Source organism: Bos mutus, chromosome 21, assembly GCF_027580195.1.
Source record: "Bos mutus isolate GX-2022 chromosome 21, NWIPB_WYAK_1.1, whole genome shotgun sequence".
Taxonomy (NCBI): Eukaryota; Metazoa; Chordata; class Mammalia; order Artiodactyla; family Bovidae; genus Bos; species Bos mutus.
The window spans coordinates 29,697,012-29,724,705 of record NC_091637.1 but is presented as its reverse complement, the minus strand read 5'-3'; the positions used below and the strand labels follow the sequence as shown (position 1 = coordinate 29,724,705).

The window sequence follows — 27,694 nt, the reverse complement described above, 5'->3', positions numbered from 1 at the left end:
TTGAGATAATTTTGCTTGCCTTATTGACTAGATTTCTGTAACATGAATAATATGCCAGATATTGAAAGCATGTGATCTGAAAGTTTAGCCCCAGGAATTTAGTAAGAGATGATTAAGAGGTTACTAATTGTTCCTCAGTCAGATTTAATACTCAGAGATTTAAAGGGGGAACAGCTTTCTTTTCTTTTTTTAAAAAAACTTGTGCTTTAATTGAGTGATCGGTTGGCTGCACTGGGTCTTCGTTGATTTCGCACAGGCTTTCTCTAGTTGCGGAGAGAGGGAGCTACTCTTGGTTGTGGTGTGCGTGCTTTTCATTGTGGTGGTCTCTTCCGTTGCAGAGCGCTGGCGTCCATGGTTGGAGCACGTGCGCTCAGTAGTTGGAGCACACAGGGTCAGTAGTTGTGGCTCACGGGCTTAGGTGCTCTGCAAGCCAAACCTGTGACTGCTGCATTGGCAGGTGGATTCCTATCCGCTGTGCCACCAGGGAAGTTGGGAAAAAGCTTTCTTGTAACAGGCATATTTCTCATGGTGCCAGCATTTCAGGAAACAGCCAGAGAGGTCAGTGCTTAATCTGACTTCTCCCTGGGACAGGATTGGGGGCCAGGCATGGGAACTGGTGTGAGGACCAGAACACACACATGCACATGCACACACATGCACACACTGTCAAAACACACACACTTTCCCCTAAGCTGGAGGTTGGGAGACGAGGGGCTCAGTATAGACTCTGTGAAAGGAGGGAAGGGGGAGGGGCTGGGTGGGCTTTGGGCTCTGACTGGGCTTTGTCCCAGCCCCTTACTCTTCCAGTCACTCTCTCCTCTTCTCTGGGAATGCTGCGTTCTCTTTGTCTTGCTTCAGAGCCAGGCTGAGCCCCCGCTGTGCACCCTGCGACCAGATTGCCACTCAGACTCCAGCTTGAGGGCTCTTGGGCCCTAGCTAATCTCCTCCCCTACCTGAACCCTGGCCCCACCCCCTGCTTATCCCAGCCTCCCCCTCCCTCATTCCCCTGCCAGCCTCCCTGTCTGTGCTCTCTCTCCTCGGCCTTTGCACACACTCTTCTTTCTGCCTGGAGCTTCTTTCTATCTTGTCCTTCTGGCCACCACCTGCTTCCCCTTTAAGACCAAGATCATGCATCACTTCATGATTGTTTGTTCATTCATTTCTTCACTTATTTATTCAACAAAAATGTGTCTGGCACTGAGCTTGATGCTAGAAAAATGGAGACATCTCAGAGTTTATGTTTATTGGACAAGAAAGACATTAAGCTCACAGTATGAACCTTTGAATCTATAGGTAGCAGTTTTCTTAAACTTTCAGTACCTGACCCTTGTCCCATTTCCTCTGCTTGATTAATTATCTTCCCTCAGCATCTCCAGTCACACCAGCCCCACCTTACCCTCTCTGACCTCTGTCACAGCACTTAAAACACTCTTGAAATCACTGATTTATTTTTCCTATCTTTCTCACAAGCCCTGATTCCAGGTTCCTGATAGATGTTAAGAGTAAATGTTGACTGAATGTATGGATGAAATGATGACTTGGCTGATAGTTGGAGGGATTCTCTGTAGGATACCAGCAATCATAAACTGAGTGGTTTTCCTTCCTAGGGCCATGCCTGCAAGTGTCACTAAAAAGAATCCAGGCTGTAGCCAGAGCACTTGGAGGTTGTCCTTTGCTTGTGGACGGTAGAGGTTTGATCTCTGACTTGTCACTTGCTTTAAGCCTAAGAGCAGTTGTCCAGATTGCCTCTGACCCTGAGGCAGAATTTATAGGTTCTAAAACCATGGGGTCTGATGTCTGTACCCCTTACTGGATGCCAGTGGTTGCCACCATAATTGTGCCATGGCATCCTTCTCCTTGGGGCTCCTTTGTGGGGGCAGCCTGGAGACCTGTGACCCACACTTGCCATCTAGTTTGTTAGTTAATAGCTAGGTTCATCATTTTGAGTTCCCTCTATATCTTGTTTTTTTTTTTTTAATGTATATAGTGAAGGTCACTGTGGTATATAGTTCTTTGAGTTTGGACAGATAAGTAGAGTCGGGTATCTGCCCCCATTGTCATGATGCAGAGTAGGTCACCCTCCCCACCACATCCTCTCATGCTGCCCCTTTGTAGTCAGCCAGCCCTTTCTCCCAAGCCCTGGCAACCACAGGCTTGTCGTCTGTCCCTATAAATTTGCCTTTAGAAGAATGTCATGTAAATGGAATGTGTATGTAGCCTTTGGGGGCTGGCTTCTTTGATGTATGCATGTAACATTCATCCATGTTGTGTGAATCAGTGGTTTGCTCCTTTTTACTGCTGAATAGTATTCCATGGTATGAACGTTCCACAGTTTGTTTATCCGTTCACTGGATAAAGGACATTTGGCTTGTTTTCAGTCTTTGGCGATTATGAATAAAGCCTCTGAGCATTTGCATGCAGGGTTTGTGTGAATATGTATTTTGTATTCCTCTGGGGTGAACACCTAGGAGTGGGGTTGCCAGGCCATTTGGTAGGTGTATAAGGAACTGCCACCCCGTTCTCCAGAAACCTACTCTATTGTATATCCCCACCAGCAAGGAAGGAAAGTTCTAGCTGCTCTGTGCCCTTTCCAGCCATTGATATTGTCTGCTGTTTAAAAATATGGCCATGGTCATAGATGTTCCATCTAGTTTTTTTCTTTTTAATTAATTACTTATATTTATTTGTTTATTCTTGGCCTCACTGGGTCTTCATTGCTTCGTGCGGACTTTCTCGAGTAGCGACGAGGAAGGGCTGCTCTCTTGGTGCAGTGCGCAGGCTTCTCACTGAGATGGTTTCTCTTGTGGAACATAGGGTCTAGAGCTCAGGCTCAGTAGCTGTGGCACGTGGGCTGAGCTGCCCCATGGCATGTGGGATCTTCCTGGACCAGGAATGGAACCTGTGTTCCCTGTATTGGCATGTGGATTCTTAACCACTGGACCACCTGGGAAGCACACCACCTAGTTTTTAATCTGCAGTTTTCTTTGCTCACTTTCTTAGGTGCTGACAGGATTTAAATACTGTTATTAGATTTGATTTGGCAAGGATGTCATCCATACCTATGTGAGATGTGGTTTCCTCAGATAGAATTCATAGGTACTCAGAACGAAAGGGCACTGAGAATATCAAGCCTTCCAAAAACCTTTTGAGGAAGACAGTAAATTGTATCATTCTGTAATTTCAGAATTTAAAAAGATTTCTTATTATTAGGATTAAATTCTTTATGTAAAAGTTGCTGTTTTCTTGACCATTTGTAGTGAACGAAAGTTACTGATCTTGAAATTTCTTTGAGTTGTTCTTTTTAAAAATAATTTTGTATATTTATTTATTTTTGGCTGTGCTGGGTCTTCGTTGCTGTGTGGGCTTTTCTCCAGTTGCAGCAGGCAGCGGGTATTCTCAAGCTGCAGTGTGAAGGCTTTTCATTGCAGTGGCTTCTCTTGTTGTGGAACACGGGCTGTAGGGCATTTGAGTTTGAGTAGTGTGGCGCATGGGCTTAGTCGCTCCAACTGTGGGATCTTCCCAGACCAGGGATGGAACCTGTGTCCCCCTGCATTGACGGGCAGATTCTTTACCACTGAGCCCCCAGGGAAACCCCTCTTTGAGTTGTTCTTAACTCTCCCTGCCATGTGTCAAGGTGTGCAGTCTGTCCTCACAAAACTTTTTTTTTTTTTTTTTATGCTGTTTATGCTCTTGGTGACCATAACACTTTTTCCCACTCCCTCTTGTAGGCCCCTAATCGTCAGCTCATGACTTACTGGTTACAAGAGCTTCAGCAGAAGAGGTGGGAATATTGCAACAGCCTCGACGTGGTAAAGTGGGACAGCAGGACCTCCCCGACGCCTGGGGACTTTTCTCAGGGCCTCGTGGCCAGAGATAACACAGGTGGGTGAGGGACGGGGGCTCCCGTGTCAGTGCTTTTTGCACTGACGTTCCATGTATTAAGTCAACTTAGCAGAAGAACTGAGAATGAGAATGATGATGATGATGCCTGAGGAAGGGCAGCATCCCGTAGTTACTGAGGGCCTCTGCTTTCATGTACAGACTGTACTCAAGCCCAACAGCACCTCAGGAGTCAGGCAAAGCTGGTGCCTGGCACCCTACAGCGATGGTACTGCTGAGGGCAGTGGGCAGTGCACCGTCATGCTGAAGTCCAGTCTGACCCCAGGGCCAGCCTTCTCTCCACTCCCTCTGAAGGTGAAGCACCAACACCCACAGTCCTGTGCACAGATGTGTGTGCCCACTGGGAAGATGTTCTCAGAGCTCTCACTGTGATTCACCGATGCTTCTTGGGAAGACGTTAAACCAGACGATAAAACTCTGGTTCTGTTTTATCTTGGACCTGTGGCATTTTCACAATTCATGCTAAGCCCTGGCCAGTTGCAGTGTGGAGATAAAGCGGTTTTATATTTGAATATCAAAAACATTAAAGCCCCATGATCGTCTCACAACTGTTTGGTTGCGATTACCATATTAGAAGAGTAGGCGGATAGTTATTCAAAGCCCACCCGTCCAACCTGGCTCCTGCAGGGACTGTGGAAGTGGAGATGGGGGGTGCTGTACTTGTGGCTCTCTCTTCATAGAGGGAGCAGGGCAGGCCCAGAAATAGCCAGCCCCTGGGCCCTGAGGTAAGGTGTGAGAAGGCCAGGCCATCACACCAGCATTTCTTAAGGAGTGCACTTTGGAATTTAGCTGGAATGGGTGGTTCTCAGGCCTGTAAAGAGGTGTGGTGCGAACTTTTTAACACCTTCGAGACGTTCGCTCGGGAGAGCACAGGCTACTGTAGATTACCGGTGACCTGGCAACGTGTGCAGCTGACTAGTGGAAAGCCTTCTTGGACTTTTAAAATTATTTTTCCTCCAAATTCCTGTTTTACTGCCTACCTCGTTTTTAACCAGTCAGCAGGTTAACCCTCTGGTCAGTGAGAAATTACCGTATACTTCACACCTGTTAAAAATGCTATGCAGCGAGAGTTCTTAGGTCATTTTCATGGATGACTTAACACCAACAATAGCAGGAGCTGAAGGGATGCCTGCCTTTTCAGGCCAAAACCCCTCTATGTTTAGTTCACATGTCTGCTCATTGATGACTGAGTTTTTTAAAAAGCCACTATTTTAGAGCTTTAGATCAAAAGAATCTCCATAGCTCAGAATCAGTCACTGGGAATGTTTGGAAACCCTGCCGGGAAGCCGGCAGTATTCAAGGCAGTAGCCTTTGGCACAGGCAAGCCTGGCTTTGCCTTGGTTCCTTTCTTCTGAGGACACCAAGTGTTTCCATCTAAGGGAGACTCAGGCATTAGACTGAGAGGAGAGCCACAGGAATGGCACCCAGCCCTGCAATCCCTTCATAACACAACCTGCCTTCTTTTAAGCTGAGGTGCTGAGGCCGGGGAGCCGGAGAAAACACCTGCAGCCCCCCTTGGCTCTCTGCATTTGGTTTGGGGACTGTAGTGTGGGAATTTAGAGTTGGCATCCTCTGGCATTTACTCATTCAGGAAGTAGATGCTCATGCCAGGCCTGGATCCCCCTCACAGAGTTTATAGTCCAGCAGAGGGAAAAAAAAGTGAGATCACATGAGAGGGAAGGAACAGGGTACCAAGGGCCATGGATGGCTTACGCACAGCTTTGGGGTGGGTGGGGACCCTCTCTGAGACCTGAGGATGATCAGGTAAGAGCAGCGCAGTGCCCTCCAGGACTAGAAGGAGGTGAGGCTCGAGGAGGAAGGCAGTGGGCAGGGAGCCAAGCTGGGGGGCACACCCAGGGCCAGGGTCGGGAGGGCTGGACTGTGGGCTTGGGCTTCTGGACTTTGCTAAGAGCAGTGGGATACCTCTGAAGATTTTATGTGTAGAAATGACTAATTTTGAACTTATGCCAATTTTGTAGATAACTTCTGAGAATAAATAGTTAAACTTTGGATGACCAGGTGATTTGGAAGACTGTAGTTATTCAGGAAGACAGAAAGTCTAAAGGAGGTAGTCGAGAAGAAAAGGCTAGATTTTACCCCCTCCCCCATTTTAATCATCATTTTAGATAAAATTGGTTAACAGATAAAATGTGTTAAGGTTTGTCATGGTGCTCTGTGATGTTTCTGAAGCCATGCTAGTAGTCATCTGCTCAGCCTAAATCATGCTAACTCTAGCTAAGATTGAAGACACGTTTTTATTACTCTGATTTGCATTAAAAAATGAAACTTTTCCTACTCTCCTCTCCATGTTACCCAGTTTTTGGTACAGTCTTCATTTGTTGCTAATGTTGTGGTCCATCAGTACTTGCCTAGCACCTAAAGTCAACCCCGGGAAAGATACATGAAATTGACGTTTCCTGGACAGCAGCTCTGTCTAGTGGAGGAATCCCTGTGGGCCTGGGTTTGAGTCTTGTCTCTGATGTTTACTGTTTGTCAGACTCATGAGTGTGAGTCTTTTTTCTCTCTAGTAAAGAGTAGCGGACTGCAGCCTGTGGAAATGAAGTTTTATTGGAACAAAGCACCACTTATTTATTTCGTATTGTCTGTGGCTGCTTTTGCACACCAGTGGTAGAATTGAATAGTTGTCACAAGAGCATTTGGCTCACCAGTCTAAAATATCTACTACTATCTGGCCCTTTAAGAGGAAGTTTTTTTCTGACCCCTCCTGTAATGTCTTGAGCGTCCCCCTCTTGTTGAGCCTTAGTTTTTTCAACTATGAAATGGAGATTGTTTATTCAGTCTTTCACTCCAGGCCTTCTTATATTCTAGGCATTGTGCCACTGCCTGGGATATAAAGACAGATAAGTTGTGGGCCGTGTTCTTGGAGAGTATGTGGTCTAGAGAGGGACCCAGACAGGTAAAGAGGCCTGCACAATGCAGTCTGGTAAGCGTAGGGGCCTGAGGTGGGCACAGGAGGCTTACCTACACTTGCGTGTTGGAGGGTAGGATGTTGGTGGTGTCTGAGAAGGCTTCCTGGACTAGGAGATGACTGAACTGAGTCCTGAAGTCAGGTAAGAGCCAGCCTGGTGAAGCAGGGAGTGGAAAGGCCTAGAGGCCCTGGAGATCAGGGCCTGATGCACATGTAGAGAGGGTGGGCAGGAGTGTCAAAGAGAAAGCTGGATGGATGATCAGGGACTAAACCTGGAGGGGCTTGTAAGATAAGCAGCAGCACGACCAGTGATTGGGTTGGATGTGGATTTCAGATGATTAACCATGGCTGAGAGGGGGAAGAATGGATTCCTCAGCAAGAGGAGAGGAAGGGAGACCAGTTGGAAGGCTGGTCCAGCCTAGAAATCACAGTAGCGGGTAGCAGCAGAAAAGATGGAAAAAAGTGTGCAGAGTTGGAGATTGTGTAGTGAGAGAATTGGAGGATTAAAGGTGGGATTAGCTTTCTGGGAGCAAGAGGGCAGAGGGTGCTGTCCAGGCCCCAGGCCCAGGCAGTTGGCTGGATGGGATTGGGAGGAATACTCACCATAGCCTTGTCCCCCACCTGTCCCCACCCGCCATAGTTCTCTTATGTGGATCAGGTGGGAAACTGCGTTGTTAAGTGTAAAGATATACATTATATATATACATTGGAATATACATTATATTCCAATCCCAATATACATTGGAATATACATTATATTCCAATCCCAATATACACTGGAATATACATTATATTCCAATCCCAAAGAAGGGCAATGCCAAAGAATGTTCAGACTACCACACAGTTGCACTCATTTCACATGCTAGCAAGGTAATGCTCACAATCCTTCAAGCTCTAGGCTTCAACAGTATATATAAGCTTCCAGATATATAAGCTGGATTTAGAAAAGGCAGAGGAACCAGTGATCAAATTGCCAACATCCGGTGGATCATAGAAAAAGCAAGAGAATTCCAGAAAAAAACATCTGCTTCATTGACTACACTAAAGCCTTTGACTGTGTGGATCACAACAAACTGTGGAAAACTCTTACAGAGATGGGAATATCAGACCACCTAACCTGCCTCCTGAGAAATGTAGGTCAAGAAGCAGCAGTTAGAACTGGACATGGAACAGTGGACTGGTTCAAAATTGGGAAAGGAGTACATCAAGACTATATATTGTCACCTTACTTATTTAACTTTTATGCAGAGTACATCATGCAAAATGCTGGGCTGGATTAATCACAAGCTAGAATCAAGATTGCTGGGAGAAATATCAATAACTTCAGATATGCAGATAACACCACCCTAATGCAATGGCACCCCACTCCAGTACTCTTGCCTGGAAAATCCCATGGACGGAGGAGCCTGGTGGGCTGCAGTCCATGGGGTCCCGAAGAGTCGGACACAACTGAGCGACTTCACTTTCACTTTTCACTTTCATGCATTGGAGAAGGAAATGGCAACCCATTCCAGCGTTCTTGCCTGGAGAATCCCAGGGACGGGGGAGCCTGTGGGCTCGCCCAGATTCCGACACGACTGAAGCAACAGCAGCAGCAGCAGCAGCAATGGCAGAAAGCAAAGAGGAACTAAAGAGCCTCTTGTTTGAAGGTGAAAGAAGAGAGTGAAAAAGCTGGTTTAAAACTCAACATTCAGAAAACTAAGATCATGGCATCTGGTCCTGTCACTTCATGGCAAATAGATGGGGAAAAAATGGAAACTTTATTTTCTCAGGCTCCAAAATCACTGTGGACAGTGACTACAGCCACGAAATTAGAAGACGCTTGCTCTTTGGAGAAAAGCTATGACAAACCTAAAGCAGACACAGTACTTTGCCTACAAAGGTCCATCTAGTTAAAGCTATGGTTTTTCCAGTAGTCATGTACGGGTGTGAAAGTTGGACCATAAAGGAGGCTGAAAGTTTAAAGAAAGTTTAGTCGCTCAGTCGTGTCCGACTCTTTGCGACCCCATGGACTGTAGTCTACCAGGCTCCTCTGTACATGGGATTTTCCAGGCAAGAATACTAGAGTGGGTTGCCATTTCCTTCTCCAGAGGATCTTCCCAACCCAGGGATCGAACCCAGGTCTCCCATGTTGTAGGCAGACGCTTTACCGTCTGAGCCACCAGGGAAGTCAAAGGACGCTGAGCACCAAAGAACTGATGCTTTTGAACTGTGGTACTGGAGAAGACTCTTGAGAGTTCCTTGGACAGCAAGGAGATCAAACTAATCAATCCTAAAGGAAATCAGCCCTGAATATTCATTGAGAGGACTGATGCTGAAGTTTGAAGCTGAAGCTCCAAAACTTTGGCCATTTGATGTGAAGTGTTGACTCATTGGAAAAGATCCTGATGTGGGAAAGACTGAGGGCAGGAGGAGAAGAGGTCAACAGAGGATGAGATGCTTGGATGGCATCATTGACTCAATGGACTTGAGTTTGAGCAAGCTCCAGGAGATAGTGAAGGACAGGGAAGCCTGGCGTGCTGCAGTTAATAGGGTCACAAAGAGTCGGACGTGACTGAGCGACTGAGCAACAGCAACGTACACACATGTGTACGTACATATATGTGGGCTTCCCTGGTGGCTCAGTGGTAAAGAATCTGATTGCAGTGCGGGAGATGTAAGTTTGATCCCTGGGTCAGGAAGAACCCCTGGAGAAAAAAAATGGCAACCCACTCCAGTATTCTTACTGGGAAATCCCATGGACAGAGGAGCCACGTGGGCTACAGTCCATGGGATCACAAAGAGTCAGACACGACTGAGAAACAAACCAACAACAACAATACCTATATATATGATATTATCATTTTGAATCCCTTAGGGACCCATTCAGCTGCAATTAGTGGAAAACCTAGTAGGGACTTACAAGTAGAGATTTGTGTCTCACGATGGCAGTCCCTGGTTGGCAAAGCTCCCCTCCACCAGTGCCATTGAGGGACCCATTCTGTCCTCCTTTGGAAGTGACACCCATATCAAATAGGAGAAAGCTTTCCTGGAAACTCTTATCGCCTTATGCCTCATTAGCTAGAACTGTCCCAGGACCAGCCCTCGCTGGAATGGAGTTTGAGGAGGCAAGTGTTCTAGCTGAGCATGTGGCCACCGTCAAAACCAGGGTCTGTGAGGAAGACCTGGAACGGGGTTTGGATAGGCAGTTGGCACTGTCACATAATTGCCCACATTAAATTTGTTTTCTAGGGTTCATGTTTCCAGAGGAAGAATCTGTTCATCTGTGTGATTGAAATTTGCAGCCGTATATTAGTCAGACAGATATTATAAAGTGGGATGACTTTGTCACCGTTTTATCGGGTCTGTCCGCCTTTCATCTCCAGCCTGGCCTCTGAAAGTATGCCACGCCTCAGACGCTTCTCTGTATGTCTTCCACGTTTGGATAGATAAAGACCTAGTTTCAACACAAAGGAATAATTTGCAAAGATAAAATCAAGAACCTGCTGACCTGCAGAGCTGTTGGGAAAGAGGTAGCCAGAACCCAATTACCAGATGTACGTGCCGCATATTCTGTATACTCCATTTCCCATCTAAACGAATAGGCGAACAAGCGAGGGGAAACAGGACTTTGTTTTTTAAGACTTCTTGAGAATTCGGGAGTACAGAAGCCCTTACCATCACAGGAGGCTTCAGTGCCCAAGTGCCTGTTTGAGTTCGGGGGTATTTCTTGCAGAAAGTGGTACGGTGAGGACGGTTTGAGGGATGACTGCACGTTTCCTCCTCTGAAACAGCTGCGAGAGTAACTGCTGTGGTGCTGGCGGCTTGTGTGGGAGCGGGGGAGGGGAAGGGAAGTAGCCGCTGCGTCCAGTCCTCCCCCAGCGTGTGCTGGGCGCTCTGTGTACGTGCTGGGACTGGAGGGAGGGAAACCATAGGGTAGGATGCAGACCCCACATTGGCAAAGCTGCAGGAATTCCACCAACTCATTTAATGTCCCAGTTCCCCAAAGTCATCAAAGAAGCTGTGCTTTTATGTAATCCTGTTTGTAAAATTCTACAGAACGCTATGTGGTGTTGTAATGTGTAAGTCATGGTGATTATCAGCCTCGAGGCTGAGAGGCAGCCTGATCTAGTGCAGAAAGTGCATGGAACTTCGGGCACACACCATTTCCCCGCCTGGGAACAAGATGCTCCCTGAGGTTCCTTCTGGATTGGAGTTTCTGTGATTCCTGACATCAGGCTGTGACAGGGAGGGAGACGATGAGCAGGGTTAGATTCCAGCTGTATCTCTGGGGGAGCCCATGGGAGCCTCCTGAAGAAGATCTGCAGGAGACTGTCCACGGTGGGCTGGACCGTGGTGCCCGTGGAGACGGGCTGAGCCCAGCTTTGGGTGGGGTGGGGTCAGTGAGTGTGGGGGGTGGATGGGGGCGCTGGGCATGACGCAGGAGTGCATGGAGGCGTGAGAAGGCAAGAGAGAGAAGCCCTGGATTGGGGTATGCTCCCCCCATGTCACTCAGGGGGTCTCTCAGGGGCGAGGTGGCAGGAAGGGGGGAGTCAGGAGGGATGGTGAGCACAGATTCTTAGAGAATGGCAGGGCCCGCTGCCTCCTGTCCTCAGCCTGCAGCAGGCCCTTTCTCCACACCACGACCATCGTCCTTCATTTCTTCCTTCAGCCATTTACCAGTGTTTATCGAGTCTGCTGTGGGGTATGTGGCCATCAGCACATCAGACAGAGGTCCGATTCTCACAAGATTTACATCCTTGGTGAGGCTGGGGAGAGAGCGGATGGACAAGTCATTAACCAGACACGTGGGCTGGTCCACCCCGGGGCCTCTGAGACCCCAGCTCGCTGCCTCTGCTTCCTTTGGGGGTAGACGCCCACTGTGCCCTCACTTGGAAGGTGCCTGTGCTGCTTCCGACCACTCCTCCACAAGCTGGGTTAGACTCACTTTGATAAAGGGGAAAAAAGCTTTTTCAGGTTAACCCCACTCTGAGTGACCTCCTCCAGCTCCCAGTGGGGACCCACAGGCTCTCTTTTGCAGTAACTTTGACACACATGGGAATGGCCTTTCCCCAGAGCTCTTTCCTCATTTCTTGGATGACGCTGCATCTTGGCTGTCTGTTCTGCCCTCTTCAGGTGGCTGGCGGGGGGCTAGGAGCAGGAGAGGAAGGGAAGACTCACGGAGGTGACCAGATGTGAGCAGGAGCCTCCCCTGTGTGGGGTCCCCGGTGTTAGACTGCGTCCGGTGGGAAAGACTCCTGGAGATCTGGGAGTGGCCACACTGGGACGATAGAGGTTCTGCTGGAATCAGAACCCAGGAATGTAAAATTTGTAGTCCAAAACTTGCTCAGGAGTATCATTTAGGCATTTGAAAATTTTCAAAAATCACAAAGATCTAAACACCAAAACTCTTCAAGCACAGACTCTTCCCCCGCTGCAGCTGCACGGGAAAGCACATGTTTGTGACCCCAGTCCATCTCTTGGGGCTGCCAGGAAATACTGTCCTGTCCTAGTTTCTGTCCTCCTTGAAGTGGTCCCCTGAATGCTAATGTTGGTACGTGTATTGAGGAGAAGCCAGCAGCTCCGCTTTTAATTAAGGAAACCTCCACGTGGTCTTTTAAAAACCCCAAACCAGACAAAACAATAATAGCTGAAACTGGGAAATGGCTTCTTTTTCACGTCAGATAATGACTTTTAGAAATGGTCTGTTTTGCCAACATCCTCCCTGGCTCCAGTCCTGTTTCTGCACCCCACCCCCAGGGCCCGAGTTCCTCAGGAAGCATTTCCAGCGTGAGCCCAGGGCTGCTGCAAGGGCTGGGTGTCCTGGTCATGGGCGCTGGGCTGTGCTAGCGCCCTTGACAGCCTCACCCGCAGAAGGGCCGTGCGTCACCTTGCTGCCGACCCACACAGGAAGAAGGGGCTGGACTCGGCTCGAGCAGAAACAGGTGCAGTGTGCTGTGCTTATTTCCTGGCTTGGCTTAGAGCTGTAATGCTTCGCCTGCGAGGGGTCTGTGAAAGACCAGCCTCTGGAAAGCCTGGGTGTTGACTTTACCTTTGTCTAAAGAAGAGGTGTGCCCGTGTGCCCACTGACTGACACATTCTCACAGATGTCGGGTGTCCGCCTCTGCCCGGTACAGTCACTGCACTGCCATGCAGCTGTTGCTGCAGAGACTCTGGTCTTCCATGTCCTGACAGATGAAGTAGGTGGAGGAGACTGGACCCCATTAGTGGTGTTTGAACTTGGATTTTTTTCGTTTGTTTTTTGGAACTCTTTTTTTCTTTCCCCAAATGTAATCTCAAGGGGAACTCCAGGATATAAAAGAGTGAAAAGAGGAACCACTGTGGTTGAAGCTGAGGGCAGGACCCCTTCCTTCTGTCCTGTGGAAAATCCAGAGGAAGGTCTGGATACCAGGGACTCCATGCCTTCAGTGGTGACTTGGAGCTTAACATTTTATTATTTTATGTCTTTCTCCTAGATGTGTTCTCCTTTAGGGCAAGGACTCTGTCTGATCGTTTGTTGTCCCCTGAGCACCTCATGCTTCATACACAGTCATCATTTGAATCAGGAATCAGGTGGTTTGTAATTTCTGGCCTTCTTGACTTAATCTTGTAGTCCATTGCCAAGCCCATAGTTCTTCTGTCTCCCAACACAAATTCTTGCTCTTCCTACTCAGAACCCTACTATGAGCCAGGTGTTGACTCTCCTGGCCAGGCCCCAGTTCCCCTGAGGGATACAGAGAGTCAGTTCGTGTCACACCCAGCCTACTTTTCCCAATGTGTTTCCGGAGCCCTTCCCACACTGGCTACGGTCAAGTGAGTGACCTGCCAGCAAAGTACGAGCCCGCCGATAGGTGTTCTCACTTGGAGCGTCAGTTTGCAAGGACTCCTGACTCCAGTGTTTCCTGTGCTCTGCCTTCTCTGTCTTCCTGTGCTCAGTGACCTTCACAGGGACTTGTCCTGAGTGAGCTCAGGTTGTGTGCTCATCTGATTAGAAAGTAAATGTTTTCTTGGATATCTGTCCAGCATTCCATTCTGATTGTTTCCACAGAAAGTGATGATTGACATTACCAATCTAGGGATGTTTTATTCCAGGGAAGTATGGATCAAATTGATGATCATGAAACAGTGTTAAATTCTGTTTCAGTTCAGTTCAGTTCAGTCACTCCGTCGTGTCTGACTCTTTGCGACCCCATGAATCGCAGCACGCCAGGCCTCCCTGTCCATCACCATCTCCTGGAGTTCACTGAGACTCACATCCATCGAGTCAGTGATGCCATCCAGCCATCTCATCCTCTGTCGTCCCCTTCTCCTCCTGCCCCCAATCCTTCCCAGCATCAGAGTCTTTTCCAATGAGTCAACTCTTCACATGAGCTGGCCAAAGTACTGGAGTTTCAGCTTTAGCATCATTCCTTCCAAAGAAATCCCAGGGCTGATCTCCTTCAGAATGGACTGGTTGGATCTCCTTGCAGTCCAAGGGACTCTCAAGAGTCTTCTCCAACACCACAGTTCAAAAGCATCAATTCTTTGGCGCTCAGCCTTCTTCACAGTCCAACTCTCACATCCATACATGACCACTGGAAAAACCATAGCCTTGACTAGACGAACCTTTGTTGGCAAGGTAATGTCTCTGCTTTTGAATATGCTATCTAGGTTGGTCATAACTTTTCTTCCAAGGAGTGAGCTGGAAGAAATTAATTACAAATTAATTTCATGGCTGCAGTCACCATCCACAGTGATTTTGGAACTCAAAAAAATAAAGTCTGACACTGTTTCCACTGTTTCCCATCTATTTCCCATGAAGTGATGGGACCAGATGCCATGATCTTTGTTTTCTGAGTGTTGAGCTTTAAGCCAACTTTTTCACTCTTCTCTTTCACTTTCATCAAGAGGCTTTTGAGTTCCTCTTCACTTTCTGCCATAAGGGTGGTATCATCTGCATATCTGAGGTTATTGATATTTCTCCCGGCAATCTTGATTCCAGCTTGTGCTTCTTCCAGTCCAGCGTTTCTCATGATGTACTCTGTTTACAAACATGTATATTCTCAGAGAGATTATACAGTTGGGAAGAATACAAAATATTTATTATTGGATACATTTTACCAGAACTTTAGAAAAGTAAGTTTTTATTATGGGAAATTTTAAGCATATGCAGAGAGAATAACGTAATATTACCCACATGTTTATTAGGTAGTTTGAACGATTAGTATTTCATGGCTCATTTTGTTTCATTGATATACTTACCCACTTAATTTTATTATTTGGAAGCAAATAACATGTTGTTTGGGGTGGATATCATTTATTTGTTAAATAACAAAATATTGTTATCTTGAAGCAAATTCTGGACAGCATATCATTGCAACCTCAAATATTTCAAATGTTTACATTTTTAAGATATAGTTTCGGATTTGATCAGGCTTTAGCATCAATGCATTTGCCTGTGAATTTACTGAACTGCTGGCCTTTGTGTACAAACTTATTTTTTCAGTGTCACTATTTGCAATTAGTAAGTATGTATATATTCTATTCCCCTCTTACAAAAAAGGGCATTAGTGTAATCTGGTCTGCAGTTTTTTTTTTAACATAACAGTTTATCCTGGAAATTGTTCCTTATTGGTATAGGTAAGTAGACCATGATCACAGCTTTATACTGGGTTTACTGATCTACAAGACAGCAGAGATGAGCTCTAGCTATTTTCCCTGTGCTTTTGCTGTTAACACTTGGTGGTTTGAAGTATGTACAACCTTCCTCTGAGGAACGTGGATCAGCTTTAGACGAAAATGTTTACAGAACACCCTAGTCATCTACAGATTGTATTTGTATGTAGTACACATTAAAAATATTCTGTAATATTGGATTTCCCTGGTGGTACAGTGTATAAGAATCCACCTGCCAGTGCAGGAGGCACAGGTTCAATCCTTGGTCTGGGAAGATCCCACGAGCCTTGTAGCAACTAAGCCTGTGCACCACACTCCTGAAGCCCGAACGCCCAAGAGCTTGTGCTCTGCAACCAGAGAAGCTACCGCAGTGAGAAGCCCGTGCACAGCAACGAAGAGTGGCCTCCACTCACCCCAACTAGAGAAAGGCTGCGTGCAGCAACGAAGACCCAGCGCAACCAAAAACAAACACTTAAAAATACTGTAATATATATTATGTAAAATTTTGTATAGTTTATCAAGATAGTGTATTATGTAGGATATCAAGTTCCCTGTGGAATCGTTGAATAACTGACCCTTGTTTGCCTTTCTTTCAGATTTAATTAACCTGCACTCAAATGCTTCTGCAGAAAAAGCCAGAAATGTCCTAGCTGTGGAAGCTGCCCCTGGAGAGCTGGTAGGAGAGCAAGCTGCAAATCAGCCCGCCCCAGGGCCTCCGAATTCTATTAACTTCTCTTTTAAACAGTGGGGCACGGAGCTCAGGTGAGTCTTTGGAAAGCATTATGTGAAACTGAAAATGGATTATTTCTGATAATGTATAATTTTATATGTGAGATTATAAAATCACCTGGCATCTGTGAAGGTATTGGTCACAAGGTACTTTCGCATACTTTTAGCTTGTATGGGACTCCTGTTAAGTGCCTGATGCTTTCACACTCAGGGTTTAATTGTTTGAGTATTACCATACTCGGTGATTGACATATGGTCATATGGTTGACATTTTCTGGAGACAACAATTGGCTCAGGAGGAGTCCTTGCCTATGGTCACAAGGCTCCCAGGCTGCAGAGTTGAATGAGTATCACCACAGTCAGTTTCAGAATAATTTTCACCATGCCAAAAGGAAACCCCAGGACCCATTAGCAATCCCTTCCTGTTTCCCCCAAACACCTTCTTCCTATCCTGCCCTTATCTACTTTTTTGTCTCAGTGGATTTGCTGATGCTGCATATTTCCTAGGAGTGACATCCTACGGTACCTCATCTTGCTTCTTTCACTGAGCGTAATGTTTTTAAGGTTTTCATCCAAGTTGTAGCATGTGTCAGGACTTCATCAATATTTCATTTCTCTTTATTGTGGAATAATACTCTGTTATGTGGGTATACCACATTTTGTTTATTCGTCCTTCAGTTAATGGGCGTTTGGATTCTTTCCACTTTTGGGCTACTGTGAATATAGTTGCTGTAAACATCTGTGTGCAGGTTTTATGAAGACATAATTTTTCAGCTTCTTTGAGTAAATATCAAGGAACATGTTGGATCCTATGGTCAGAGCATGTTGAGTTTTGTGAGACTGCCAGGCGGTCTTCTGAAACGTACCACTTTGCCTTCGTTTCTACCAACAATAAATGAGAGTTCCTGTTGCACCATATCCTTGCCAGCGTTTCATGTCGTCAGCGTTCCGGGTTCTGGCTGTTTCAGTAGTTGTTTAGTGGTAGCTTGTTGGTTTAATTGTCATTTCCTTGATGACATATGAGGTGGACCATTTTTCATATGCGTATTTGCCGCTTGTTTATCTTCTTTGGTGGAGTGTCTGTTAAGGTCTTTGGCCATTTTTAAGATTGGGTTGTTTGTTTTCTTATTGTTGCATTTTAAGGACTCTGTGTATTTTGAATAGCAGTCCTTTGTCAGATTTGTCTTTTGTAAATATATTTTCCCAGCCTGTGACTATCATCTAATTCTCTCAATATTGTCTTTCACAGAGCAGAAGTTTTTAATTTTAATCAAGTCCAGCTTATCAATTATTTCTTTCAAGATCATGTCTTTGTTATTATATCTAAAAAGGTTTCACCATACCCAAGGTTCTGTAGGTTTCCTTCCATGTTAATGTTAACTTGTAGTTCTGTAGTTTTGAGTTTAACATTTACATCTGTGATCCATTTTGAGTCAATTTTTGTGAAGCATATATGGTCTCTGTGTCTGGTTCTTTCTTTTGCATGTGAGAGTCTAGTTGCTCCAGCACTGTTTGTTGAAGAGGTAGTCTTTGCTCCGTTGCATTGTCTTTGCTTCTTTGCCAGTGATCAGTTGATTGTATTTATGCGGTTCTATTTCTGGATTCTCTCTTATGTTCTATTAATGTATTTGTCTTTTCTTTTGCCAGTACCACACTGTCTTGATTACCATAGCTTTATCAGTTCAGTTCAGTTTGGTCGCTCAGTCGTGTCCGACTCTTTGCGACCCCATGAAGCGCAGCACGCCAGGCCTCCCTGTCCATAACCAACTCCCGGAGTTCACTGAGACTCACGTCCATCGAGTCAGTGATGCCATCCAGCCGTCTCATCCTCTGTCGTCCCCTTCTCCTCCTGCCCCCAATCCCTCCTAGCATCAGAGTCTTTTCCAATGAGTCAACTCTTCGCATGAGGTGGCCAAAGTACTGGAGTTTCAGCTTCAGCATCATTCCCTCCAAAGAAATCCCAGGGCTGATCTCCTTCAGAATGGACTGGTTGGATCTCCTTGCAGTCCAAGGGACTCTCAAGAGTCTTCTCCAGCACCACAGTTCAAAAGCATCAATTCTTCAGCTTTATAGTAGGTCTCAAAGTAGAATAGTGTCAGTCTTCCAGCTTTATTCTCCTTCAGTTATTGCGTTGGATAGTCTAAGTCTTTTCCCTCTCCATATAAACGTTAGAATCATTTTGTCGATAATCACAAAATAACTTGCCAGGATTTTGACTGGGATTGCATTGCTTCCCAGGTGGTGCTAGTGGTAAAGAACCCACCTGCCAGTGCAGGAGATGGAAGAAGCGTGGGTTCAACACGCTGGGTGAGAAGATCCCCTCTAAGAGGGCACTGGGACCCACTCCAGTATTCTTGCCTGGAGAATCCCAAGGACAGAAGAGCCTGGTGGGCTATGACCCATAGGGTCGCAGAGAGTCAGACACAACTGAAGTGACTTGGCATGCATGCACACATTGAATCTGTAGATAAAATTGGGAAGAACTGACAATACTGAGGCTTTCTCACCATGAGTGTGGAATATTTCTCCATTTATTTTGTTCTTCTTTGATTTCATTCATCAGAGTTTTGTAGTTTTCCTTATATATAGATCTTATATGTATATTTTGTTAGATTTATATACCTAAGTATTTTACTTTCTTGGTGCTAATGTAAATGATACTGTATTGTTAATTTCAAATTCCATTTGTTCATTGTTGGTATGTAGGAAAACAGTTGAATTTTATATGTTAATCTCATATTGTACAACCTTGATATAATCACTTACTAGTCCCAAGAATGTTTTGGTTAATCTTTTCAGATTTTCTACATAGATGGTTGTGTCATCTATGAACAGTTTTATGTCTTCCTTACCAATGTCTTTACTTCCTTACCGGTACTTTCTTTTCTTTGCCTTATTGTATTAGCAAGATTTGCAGTACAGAGCTGAAAAGGAGTGGTGGGAGGAGGCATCTTTGCCTGGTACATGGTCTTAGTGGGGGCTTCCCCAGTGGCTCAAGTGGTAAAGAATCTGCCTGTAATGCAAGTAACACAGGAGACCCAGGTTCAATACCCGGGTCGGAAAGATACCCTGGAGGAGGAAATGGCAACCCACTCCAGTAATCCTGCATGGAGAATCCCATGGACAGAGGAGCCTGGTGGGCTACAGTCCATGGGGTCACAAAGAGTCGGACACAACTTGGCACATGCTCACTCAGCCTTAGCCTGGTCTTAGTGAAAATGCTTCAGGTTTCTGGCCATTAAATAGGATGTTAATTTTAGGATTTTTTGTAGATGGTCTTTATCAAGTTGAGAAAGTTCCCTCTATTCCTAGTTTATTGAGAGTTTTTATCATGAATGGGTGTTGGATTTTGTCAGACGCATTTTCTGTGTGAATTGATATGATTATGTGGTTTTCCTTTTCTAGTCTGTGATATGAATTATGTTAATTGATTTTGAATGTTGAATGAGTCTTGCTTACCTGGGATAAATCTTAGTTCGTTGTGAAGTATAGTTCTTTTTATACATTGTTGAATTTGATATGCTAATATTTTGTTGAGGATTTTTATATCTGTGTTCATGAGAGACATTGGTCTGTAGTTTCTTTTCTTATACTGTCTTTAGTAGGGGAATACTGGCCTCATAGAATGAGTTAGGAAGTATTCTTTCTGCTTCTATCCTCTCAAAGAGACTGTGGATAATTAATATAATTTCTTTCTTAAATGTTTAGTAGAATTTACCAGTGAACCCATTTGCACCTGTGCTTTCTGTTTTGGAAGATTATTTATTCCATTTAAAGAGCATGTATATCCTATTCAGATCATTTATTTCTTCTCATGTGAGTTTTGGCAGATTGTGCCTCTCAAGGAATTGGTCCGTTTCATCTAAGTTATCAAATTTATGGGAATTGAGTTTTTTTATTGTATTTCTTGCTTATTCTTTTAGTTTCCAAAGAATCCGTGGTTATTTTCCCTCTTTAATCTCTGGTATTTGTAATTAGCATCATCTCTTTTTTCCTTAGTTAGCCCAGCTAGAGACTTACCACACCAGTTGATCTCTTCAAAGAACCAGCTTTGTTTTCATTTTTTTCTGTATTGATTTCCTGTTTTCAATTTTATTGATTTCTGCTCTAATTCTTATTATTTATTTTCTTCTGCTTACTTTGGATTTAATTTTCTCTTCTTTTTCTAGTGTCCTAAGGTAGAAACTTAGATTACTGATTTTAGATCTTTCATCTTTTCTATTATATACATCCAGTGCTATACATTTCCCTCTAAGCACTGGTTTTGCTGCATTGTGCAAATTTTGATAATTTATGTGTTCATTTGTTAAAAATATTTTAAAACTTGTATTGAGATGTCTTCTTTGACTCACATGTCAATTGAATATGTGTTGTTTAATCTCCACATACTTGATTTTCTTGTTGTTGATAACCTTTCTGTTACTGATTTCTGGTTTAATTCTACTTTGGTTTAAAAGCAGACATTGTATGATTTCTGTTCTTTAAATTTGTTAATGTGTATTTTATGGCCCAGAATGTAATCTGTCCTGATGAGTGTTCCATATGAGGAAAATGTATTTTCTGCTCTTGCTGGATGAAGTGATTTGTAGATGTCATTTATACAAGTTGATGAATGGTGTTGTTGAGTTCACCTGTGTCCTTACTGATTTTTGCCTGCTGGATTTGTCTGTGTCAGATAGAGGGGTACTTAAGACTCCGTCTGTGTTGGTGGATTCATCTATTTCTCCTTTCAGGGCTATCAGTTTTTGCCTCACATACTTTAAATGCTCTGTTGTTAGGTGCATACACATTAAGAATTTTATGTCTTCTTGAATAATTGACCCCTTTATCATCATGTCCTGGCCTCCTTTATCCCTGATAACTTCCCTTACTTGGAAGTCCACTCTCTCTGAATTTAATATAGCTCTCCCACTTTCTTTTGGTTAATATTAGCACAATATATTTTTCTCTATTTACTTTAATCTATTTGCATCTTTATTTTAAGGCGGATTTCTTGCAGATAACATATAGTTGTGAGCTGATTTTTGATCAGTTCTGGCAATTTGAGTCTTTTAATTGATACATTTACACCATTGACATTCAAAGTGATTATTGATTTAGTTGGATTAATGTATACTGCATTCATTAGGGTGTTTTCTGTTAACATTTGTTATCCTTGTTCTTTGTTGCTATTTTTGTCTTCCACTTCCTTACTGCCTTTTGTAGTTTAATTGAACATTTTTTATGGTTCCATTTTCTTTCCTTTCTTGGCACATCAGTTATACTTCTTCCTGTTTTTTTTTTTTTTCCTTTTTAGTGGTTACCCTAGGGTTTCCAATATATGTTTACAATGAATTCAAGTCCACTTTGAAATAACACTATTCCACTTTACAGGTTGTGTGAGTATGTTATAACAACAAAATAATCCTAATTATCCACTCTAGTTCCTTATATTATTGCTATTATTCATTTCACTTATATATGAAGCATAAATAGCACATATATACAAAAAATATATACATAAGCATCCACAATATATGCATAATAAGTTTATACATATGTAAAACATATATCAGCATAACATATACATGGCAAAAAATGGGGAAACAATGGAAACAGCGAGACTGTTTTCTTGGGCTCCAAAATCACTGTAGATGGTGACTTCCGCCATGAAATTAAAAGTGCTTGCTCCTTGGAAGAAAAGCTGTGAGCAACGTAGACAGCATGTTAAAAAGCAGAGACATTACTTCGCCAACAAAGGTCCATCTAGTTAAAGCTATGGTTTTTCCAGTAGTCATGTACAGATGTGAGAGTTGGACTATAAAGAAATCTGAGCGCCAAAGAATTGATGTTTTTGAACTGTGGTGTTGGAGGAGATGCTTGAGAGTCCCTTGGACTGCAAGGAGATCCAACCAGTCCATTCTAAAGGAAGTCAGTCCTGAATGCTCATTGGAAGGACTGATGCTGAAGCTGAAACTCCAATACTTTGGCCACCTGATGTGAAGAACTGACTCATTTGAAAAGACCCTGATGCTGGGAAACATTGAAGGTGGGAGGAGAAGGGGACAACAGAGGATGAGATGGTTGGATGGCATCACCAACTCGATGGACATGAGTGTGAGGAAGCTCTGGGAGGTGATGATGGACAGAGAAGCCTGGCATGCTGCAGTCAATGGGGTTTCAAAGAGTCGGACATGACTGAGCAACTGAACTGAACATACACATAACAGATATACATAAGTGGACATTCCTAGTATTATTATTTTGAATAGACTGTTATCTATTAGATCAATTAGAATAAGGAAAATAGGAAAATGTTTTTATTTTATTTATTCCTTCTTCAGTACTCTTCCTTTATGTTGAATCTGAGTTTCTCACCTATATTATTTTTCTTCTTTCTAAAGAACTTAGTGTTTCTTGCAAGCCAAATCTACTAGCAATAGATTCCCTCAAAAATTTTTTTTTTGCCTGAGAAAGTCTACTTTTTAAAAAATTCTTCTTCACTTTTGAAGGATAATTTCACACTTTACAGAGTTCTCGATTGGTGGGATAATTTTTTTTCTCCCGACACTTTAAATATTTCAGTCTGTTTTTATTTGCAGAGTTTCTGAGGAGAGGTCACATGTAATTGTCTTTGTTCTTCTATAGGTGAGGAAGTTCTTTTCCTTTGCTTCTTCCAGAGTTTTTTATCTTTGATTTTCTGTAATTTGAAAATGGTGTGCCATGCTGTGGGCTTTTTGGCATTTATCGTGCCAAGTACTTCTTCTTTTCCCTCTCTTTCTTCTGCTTCTGGATGCCCATTGTGTGTGTGTTATACCCTTTGTGGTTGCCTCATGGGTGCTCTCTTCCTTTTTCTTTTTTTTTCCAGCCTTTGTTCTCTTTGCCTTTTAGTTTTGGGGGATTCTATCGGGATATCTGTATACTCAGTTTAACTGTGTCCGGTTTATTCATAAGCCCATCAAAGACATTCTTCGTTTTTTTGCAGTGTTTTTGCCTCTAGAATTTATTTTTTGTTCTTTTTTTAGCATCTCCACCTTGGCTTACGCTGTCTGTTCTTTTTCATTGGTTTTGAGTCTTGGCTGTGGTGGGTCTTCGTTGCTGTGTGCGGGCTTTATGTAGTTGTGGTGAGCGGGTGCTGTTTGTTGTGGTCCTCGGGGTCCTCATTTCAGTGGCTTCTCTTGTTGCAGAGCATAGGCTGTAGGGTGTGCAGGCTTCAGTAGCTGTGGCACTCGGGCATAGTACTGTGGCTTCCAGGCTCAGTAGTTGTGGGGCATGGGCTTAGTTGCCCCATGGCATGTGGGAATCTTCCCAGATCAGGGATCACACTGGTGTCCCTGCGTGGCAAGTCAGATTCTTAACCACTGGACCACTAGGGAAGCCCTGGCTGGCTGTTCTTGCATGCTGTCTTATCCATCAGAGCCCTGAGCACATTAATTATAGTTGTAAATCCCCAGTCTGATACTCCAGCATCCTGGCTATGTCTGGTTCTGATGCTTGTTTATCTCTTCAAACTGTGGAGTTTTTTTGCCTTTTGATATGCTTTGCAGTTTTGCCTTGTAGCTGAACATAGTGTTCTGGGTTGAAGGAACTGCTGTAAATAGGCGTTTAGTAATATGGTGATGAGGTGTGGGAGGTGAGGAAGTGTTGTATAGTCCTGTGATTAGGGCTCAGGCTCTTAGTGAGCCTGTGCCTCTGCAGTGTGAACTTCACAAGCGTTTCTCAGTATTTTTATTCCCCCTTAGATGGGGCAGGATGGCTAGAATGGGCTAGAGTTGGGTATTTCCCTTCCCACAGGTCATTTGGGCTCCAGTAATACCCAGGTTAGGCTCTGGTTAATAGTTTTCCTGGAAGGCAGGCCTTGTTAAGAGCAGAGAGCTCTGGAATATTTAAAAATTATTCCTTTTCCCCTCTCCCTGCCAGAAATCAGAGGGGATTTTTCTCTGCTATTCACTGTGGGAACGTTGTTTAGCCCTGGAGGTAAGTCTCACAATACCATGAGCTCCCTTGTGACTGGGTCCCCTGGAGTTTTTAACTCACAGAGGTGTCTGTACTGAGCCTCCAGCAAGCCAGCAGTTACAGTGAGTTTTCCTCCCCTGGCACTGGTTCCCTAGTTGAGTTTCTGCTCCAATAAGCTGTGACTCCCTGTATCGGCCTGCCTCTCCAGTATTGGGGGGTAGCGGCATGCCCTGTGTCCTCCCCTCACTTATGGATCCAAGAAGTGGCTTGTTCCTTCAGTCACTGTTTCCCCAAGTTCTCACTCCTTGAACTGCTATTTTCTGGCCATTCTGTGCTTTGCTCTTCACCCAGGACCATCACTCAGGGTGTGTCCTTCTGCCTGGCGTGCCCCATCTCCTCTGATTCAGTCCCTCGCCAGCCAGCACTGAGGGGAAGGTGGGAGGGAGGAGGCAAGGCGGGGCTCTCTGCCTGGATGCCTGCAGCTAGAGCAGCACTGCTCTCACTGACCTCAACCTGTTAGACCAAAGAAAGGGTTCTACTCTCCTAAAAAGGTTAGAAAGTCGCCAAGAGATGACCCCTTTATTTTACATGTTAAAAAGTTGGCACTTAAGAGAGGTAAAGAAACCTCAGAAAAGTGTCTCAGGGGCTCTGAGGAGCTCGGTTCTTTACGTCTCAGGACAGAAAGAATTCATTGAGAGGCAAAGTGATAGAGAAGAAGTGATTTATTGGAACAGGATGCTCATGAGATTTACACGCAGGCAGGCAAGAGGGTGCCACCCCAAGAACTTAGTGGGCTGCAGTTGTATAATCAGAGAAAAAGAGGGGAGGGGAATAAGACCACCTTCTTCCTCATTCTTTGAGTCTTTAACTCTCCCAACATGTTGGGTGGGGGAGTTTTTGGCCCTGGATGGCCCATCCAGGACTGTCATGGTGCTATGGAAAAATGATTTCAAATCTCAGTTTAATGAGGGTCTTTCACTTTGAAATGTCACCTTACCCAAATTATTGTTTTTTATGTGTGCAGAGAGCATGTTTAGGGGTCATTAGCTTACTGACAACCCACTCCAGTGTTCTTGCCTGGAGAATCCCAGGGACGGGGGGAACCTGGTGGGCTGCCGTCTAAGGGGTCTCATAGAGTCGGACATGACTGAAGCGACTTAGCAGCAGCAGCTTACTGACATCACTGGGTAGGATGTGGGTCTCATTCCACCGTTGACATATTGTTTGGGGTGTGTCTTACGCTTCTGTTCCATGGTTTTGTTGCTAGGCAGACCTGTTTTCTTGATTGATCATTAACTTACAGGAATCTCCCATACTTTAATTACTGTCCCTTATTGGAATTAACTATTCAATCACCTACTGTTTCCCTTTTCTCTGTCCCTGTCAGTAAGGTGACTTGCTCAAGACACATAGCAAGTGTGTGGAAGATCTGAAAGGCACCGTGGTGCCTTGATTGGAGCCCAGTGTTCCTTCCACCTCTTGTTGTAAGAACATAGTTAGGAAATGATTGATGTGCCAGATTTTCATGCCTGACTAGTTCCATCTGCCCTCAAAGTTAGATAATGGAATGGGGAGACAGACTCGTAACACTGGGGGCTTTCTGATTACAGAGTGTGTTTCCCCTAAGCAAGTGAGCACGTGTCACCTTTGCCTTAACAACGACAGTTCACATTCAGGGTTGAAGGTCACACTAGGAGTTATCTTCTATCAGCTGTGCCTTCCCACCATAGCCCAGTGATTAAGAACCAGGCAGCCAAGTTCAGTTCCCAGCTCTATGACTTGAAGCTGCATAACTTGGGCGGATTACTTAACGTTCATTTGTAAGATGGGGGTAATAATCACACTTACTCTGGGAGATCAGCATGATGGTGGTGGTAATTTAATGCATATAGACTACTTTGAGCAGCACCTGACCCTCACTAAGTACTGGATGAGGGTTAGTTGCTGCCTTTGTTGGGGGGACACAGCCCATGGCAAAGCCATTCTCCATGGTGGTCCAGGGGGCCACTTTCTGTAAAAACCCTGATGTTTGTTGATTGGCATATGGATCTTAGGTGTTTATGGTTTTTGTTTTCTTTTTTTGTTTGCAGCGTGCTTAAAAAAGGTTTAAATATCCAGTAAAATGCTTTAGATGCACAGAGATTTTTTTTGTTTGTTTTTTTGAGAGGTTTTAATGACCATAGAAATATTAAAACAAATTTCTGTATTATAAACTAATGGCTTAAAAATTACATATATTTTATATAAATTTAAATGGTATTTTAGAGTGTCATCAGGGCTTAAGGGATAATTGAATGCTTGTCTGCTGTGTTTTTATTCTGTTTATCAATACAGTTGAAACTCTCCTAACCAGCTTCCACCAGCTGCCCTGTTTACCTGGTATTTTAAATTGTCTCTATAGAGCCGTGGTCCTCAATGACTGCAGGAGATTAAGGGCTACTGCAGGGCACTCTGTGCCCCTACTCCCACCAGCCAGCTGCAAACTTACCAAGAGCTGGCTGACTTTGTTCCTAACTAGTTAATGCTAACTAGTTGTACATGTTACTGTAATTATATAATTGAGTGAAACACTTAGTAAACCCATAACATGTTAAAATCAGTTGCTTTTTCTGTGAAAAAGCAAGTTAAATGCATGGGGGAAATTTGATAAAGGTGAGTCACTAAAAAATAGCCAGGATGTGGGTGACACAGTTGTGAAAGATAGGAGAAAAAAAATTGTTCAAAACCTATAAAGATTCTATGCTTAGATTGTTTTTCAACTTTAAGTCCCTAAACTACTTTTTAAAAAGAAGCAGAACAAATTTAGAAAAGTCAGATAATGTCTTATGGGTGTGATTTATCCAGGAAAGATACCAGGGAGCCATGGTCAGTAGCCCCAGACTCAGGAGGAAGCCTTGGCCGGCCTCCCTTAGGGGGCTGGCACGCCAGTGCACGCTTCTGTGTGCCTTCAGCGGTCCATGTGTCTAAGTTACTGGTAAATGGTTTCCTGCTTTAACCAGGGTTTTCATTAATCTACTAACAGTCCAGATCACTTCAGGTAGAAGAATTGGCTCTTGTGTGTAGTTCTAGCTGATCCTTGTGTGAGTGTGCATGCTCGGCGGTGGGAGTGTGACTGTGTGCCCTGGAGCTGTGCAGAATTCGAGTGAGGTGGGTATGCGTGGGAGGTGCTCGGGCTGCAGCCATGCTACAGGTTATGTGATGATGGTGAGCACGGCCCTGTGGTTCTGTGGGTCTGGACTGGGTGTCCATCCAGGAGCTCAGCTGTGCCTGACACACGAGTGAGCGGCAGGAGTGGGGTCTTGCTGCGGCTCGTGCTCTTTGTAATCAGCCTGGGTTTTGGAATCACAGCTCTGCTACTCATTAGCTGTGTGATGTTGAGCCAGTTTTTTAAGTTCTCTGAGTCTTATATTCTCCATTAGTAAATTGGCGTGTGTGTGTTTGTGTGTGTGTGTGAATACCCTTCCCTATTGGTTGGGTGTGAAGGTGAAGGTTATTAGTAAGAACTGCCTGGCTGAGTGTCTGACTCAGTGTAAGTGCTCAGTGGAGAGTGCTTACCCGATGCAGTGC

The 27,694-nt window shown here is 44.4% G+C and overlaps 1 protein-coding gene across 1 annotated transcript in view; it reads left to right on the top strand.

Moving 5' to 3' along the window:
- The window catches only part of TBC1D2B (TBC1 domain family member 2B), a 90,127-nt gene that overhangs the window by 17,511 nt on the left and 44,922 nt on the right, over positions 1–27,694 (top strand). The window contains exons 2-3 of the mRNA XM_005906610.2: positions 3,729–3,882; positions 16,060–16,225. Coding sequence (XP_005906672.2) covers positions 3,729–3,882; positions 16,060–16,225 — 320 coding nt within the window. The remainder of the gene's footprint in view (positions 1–3,728; positions 3,883–16,059; positions 16,226–27,694) is intronic.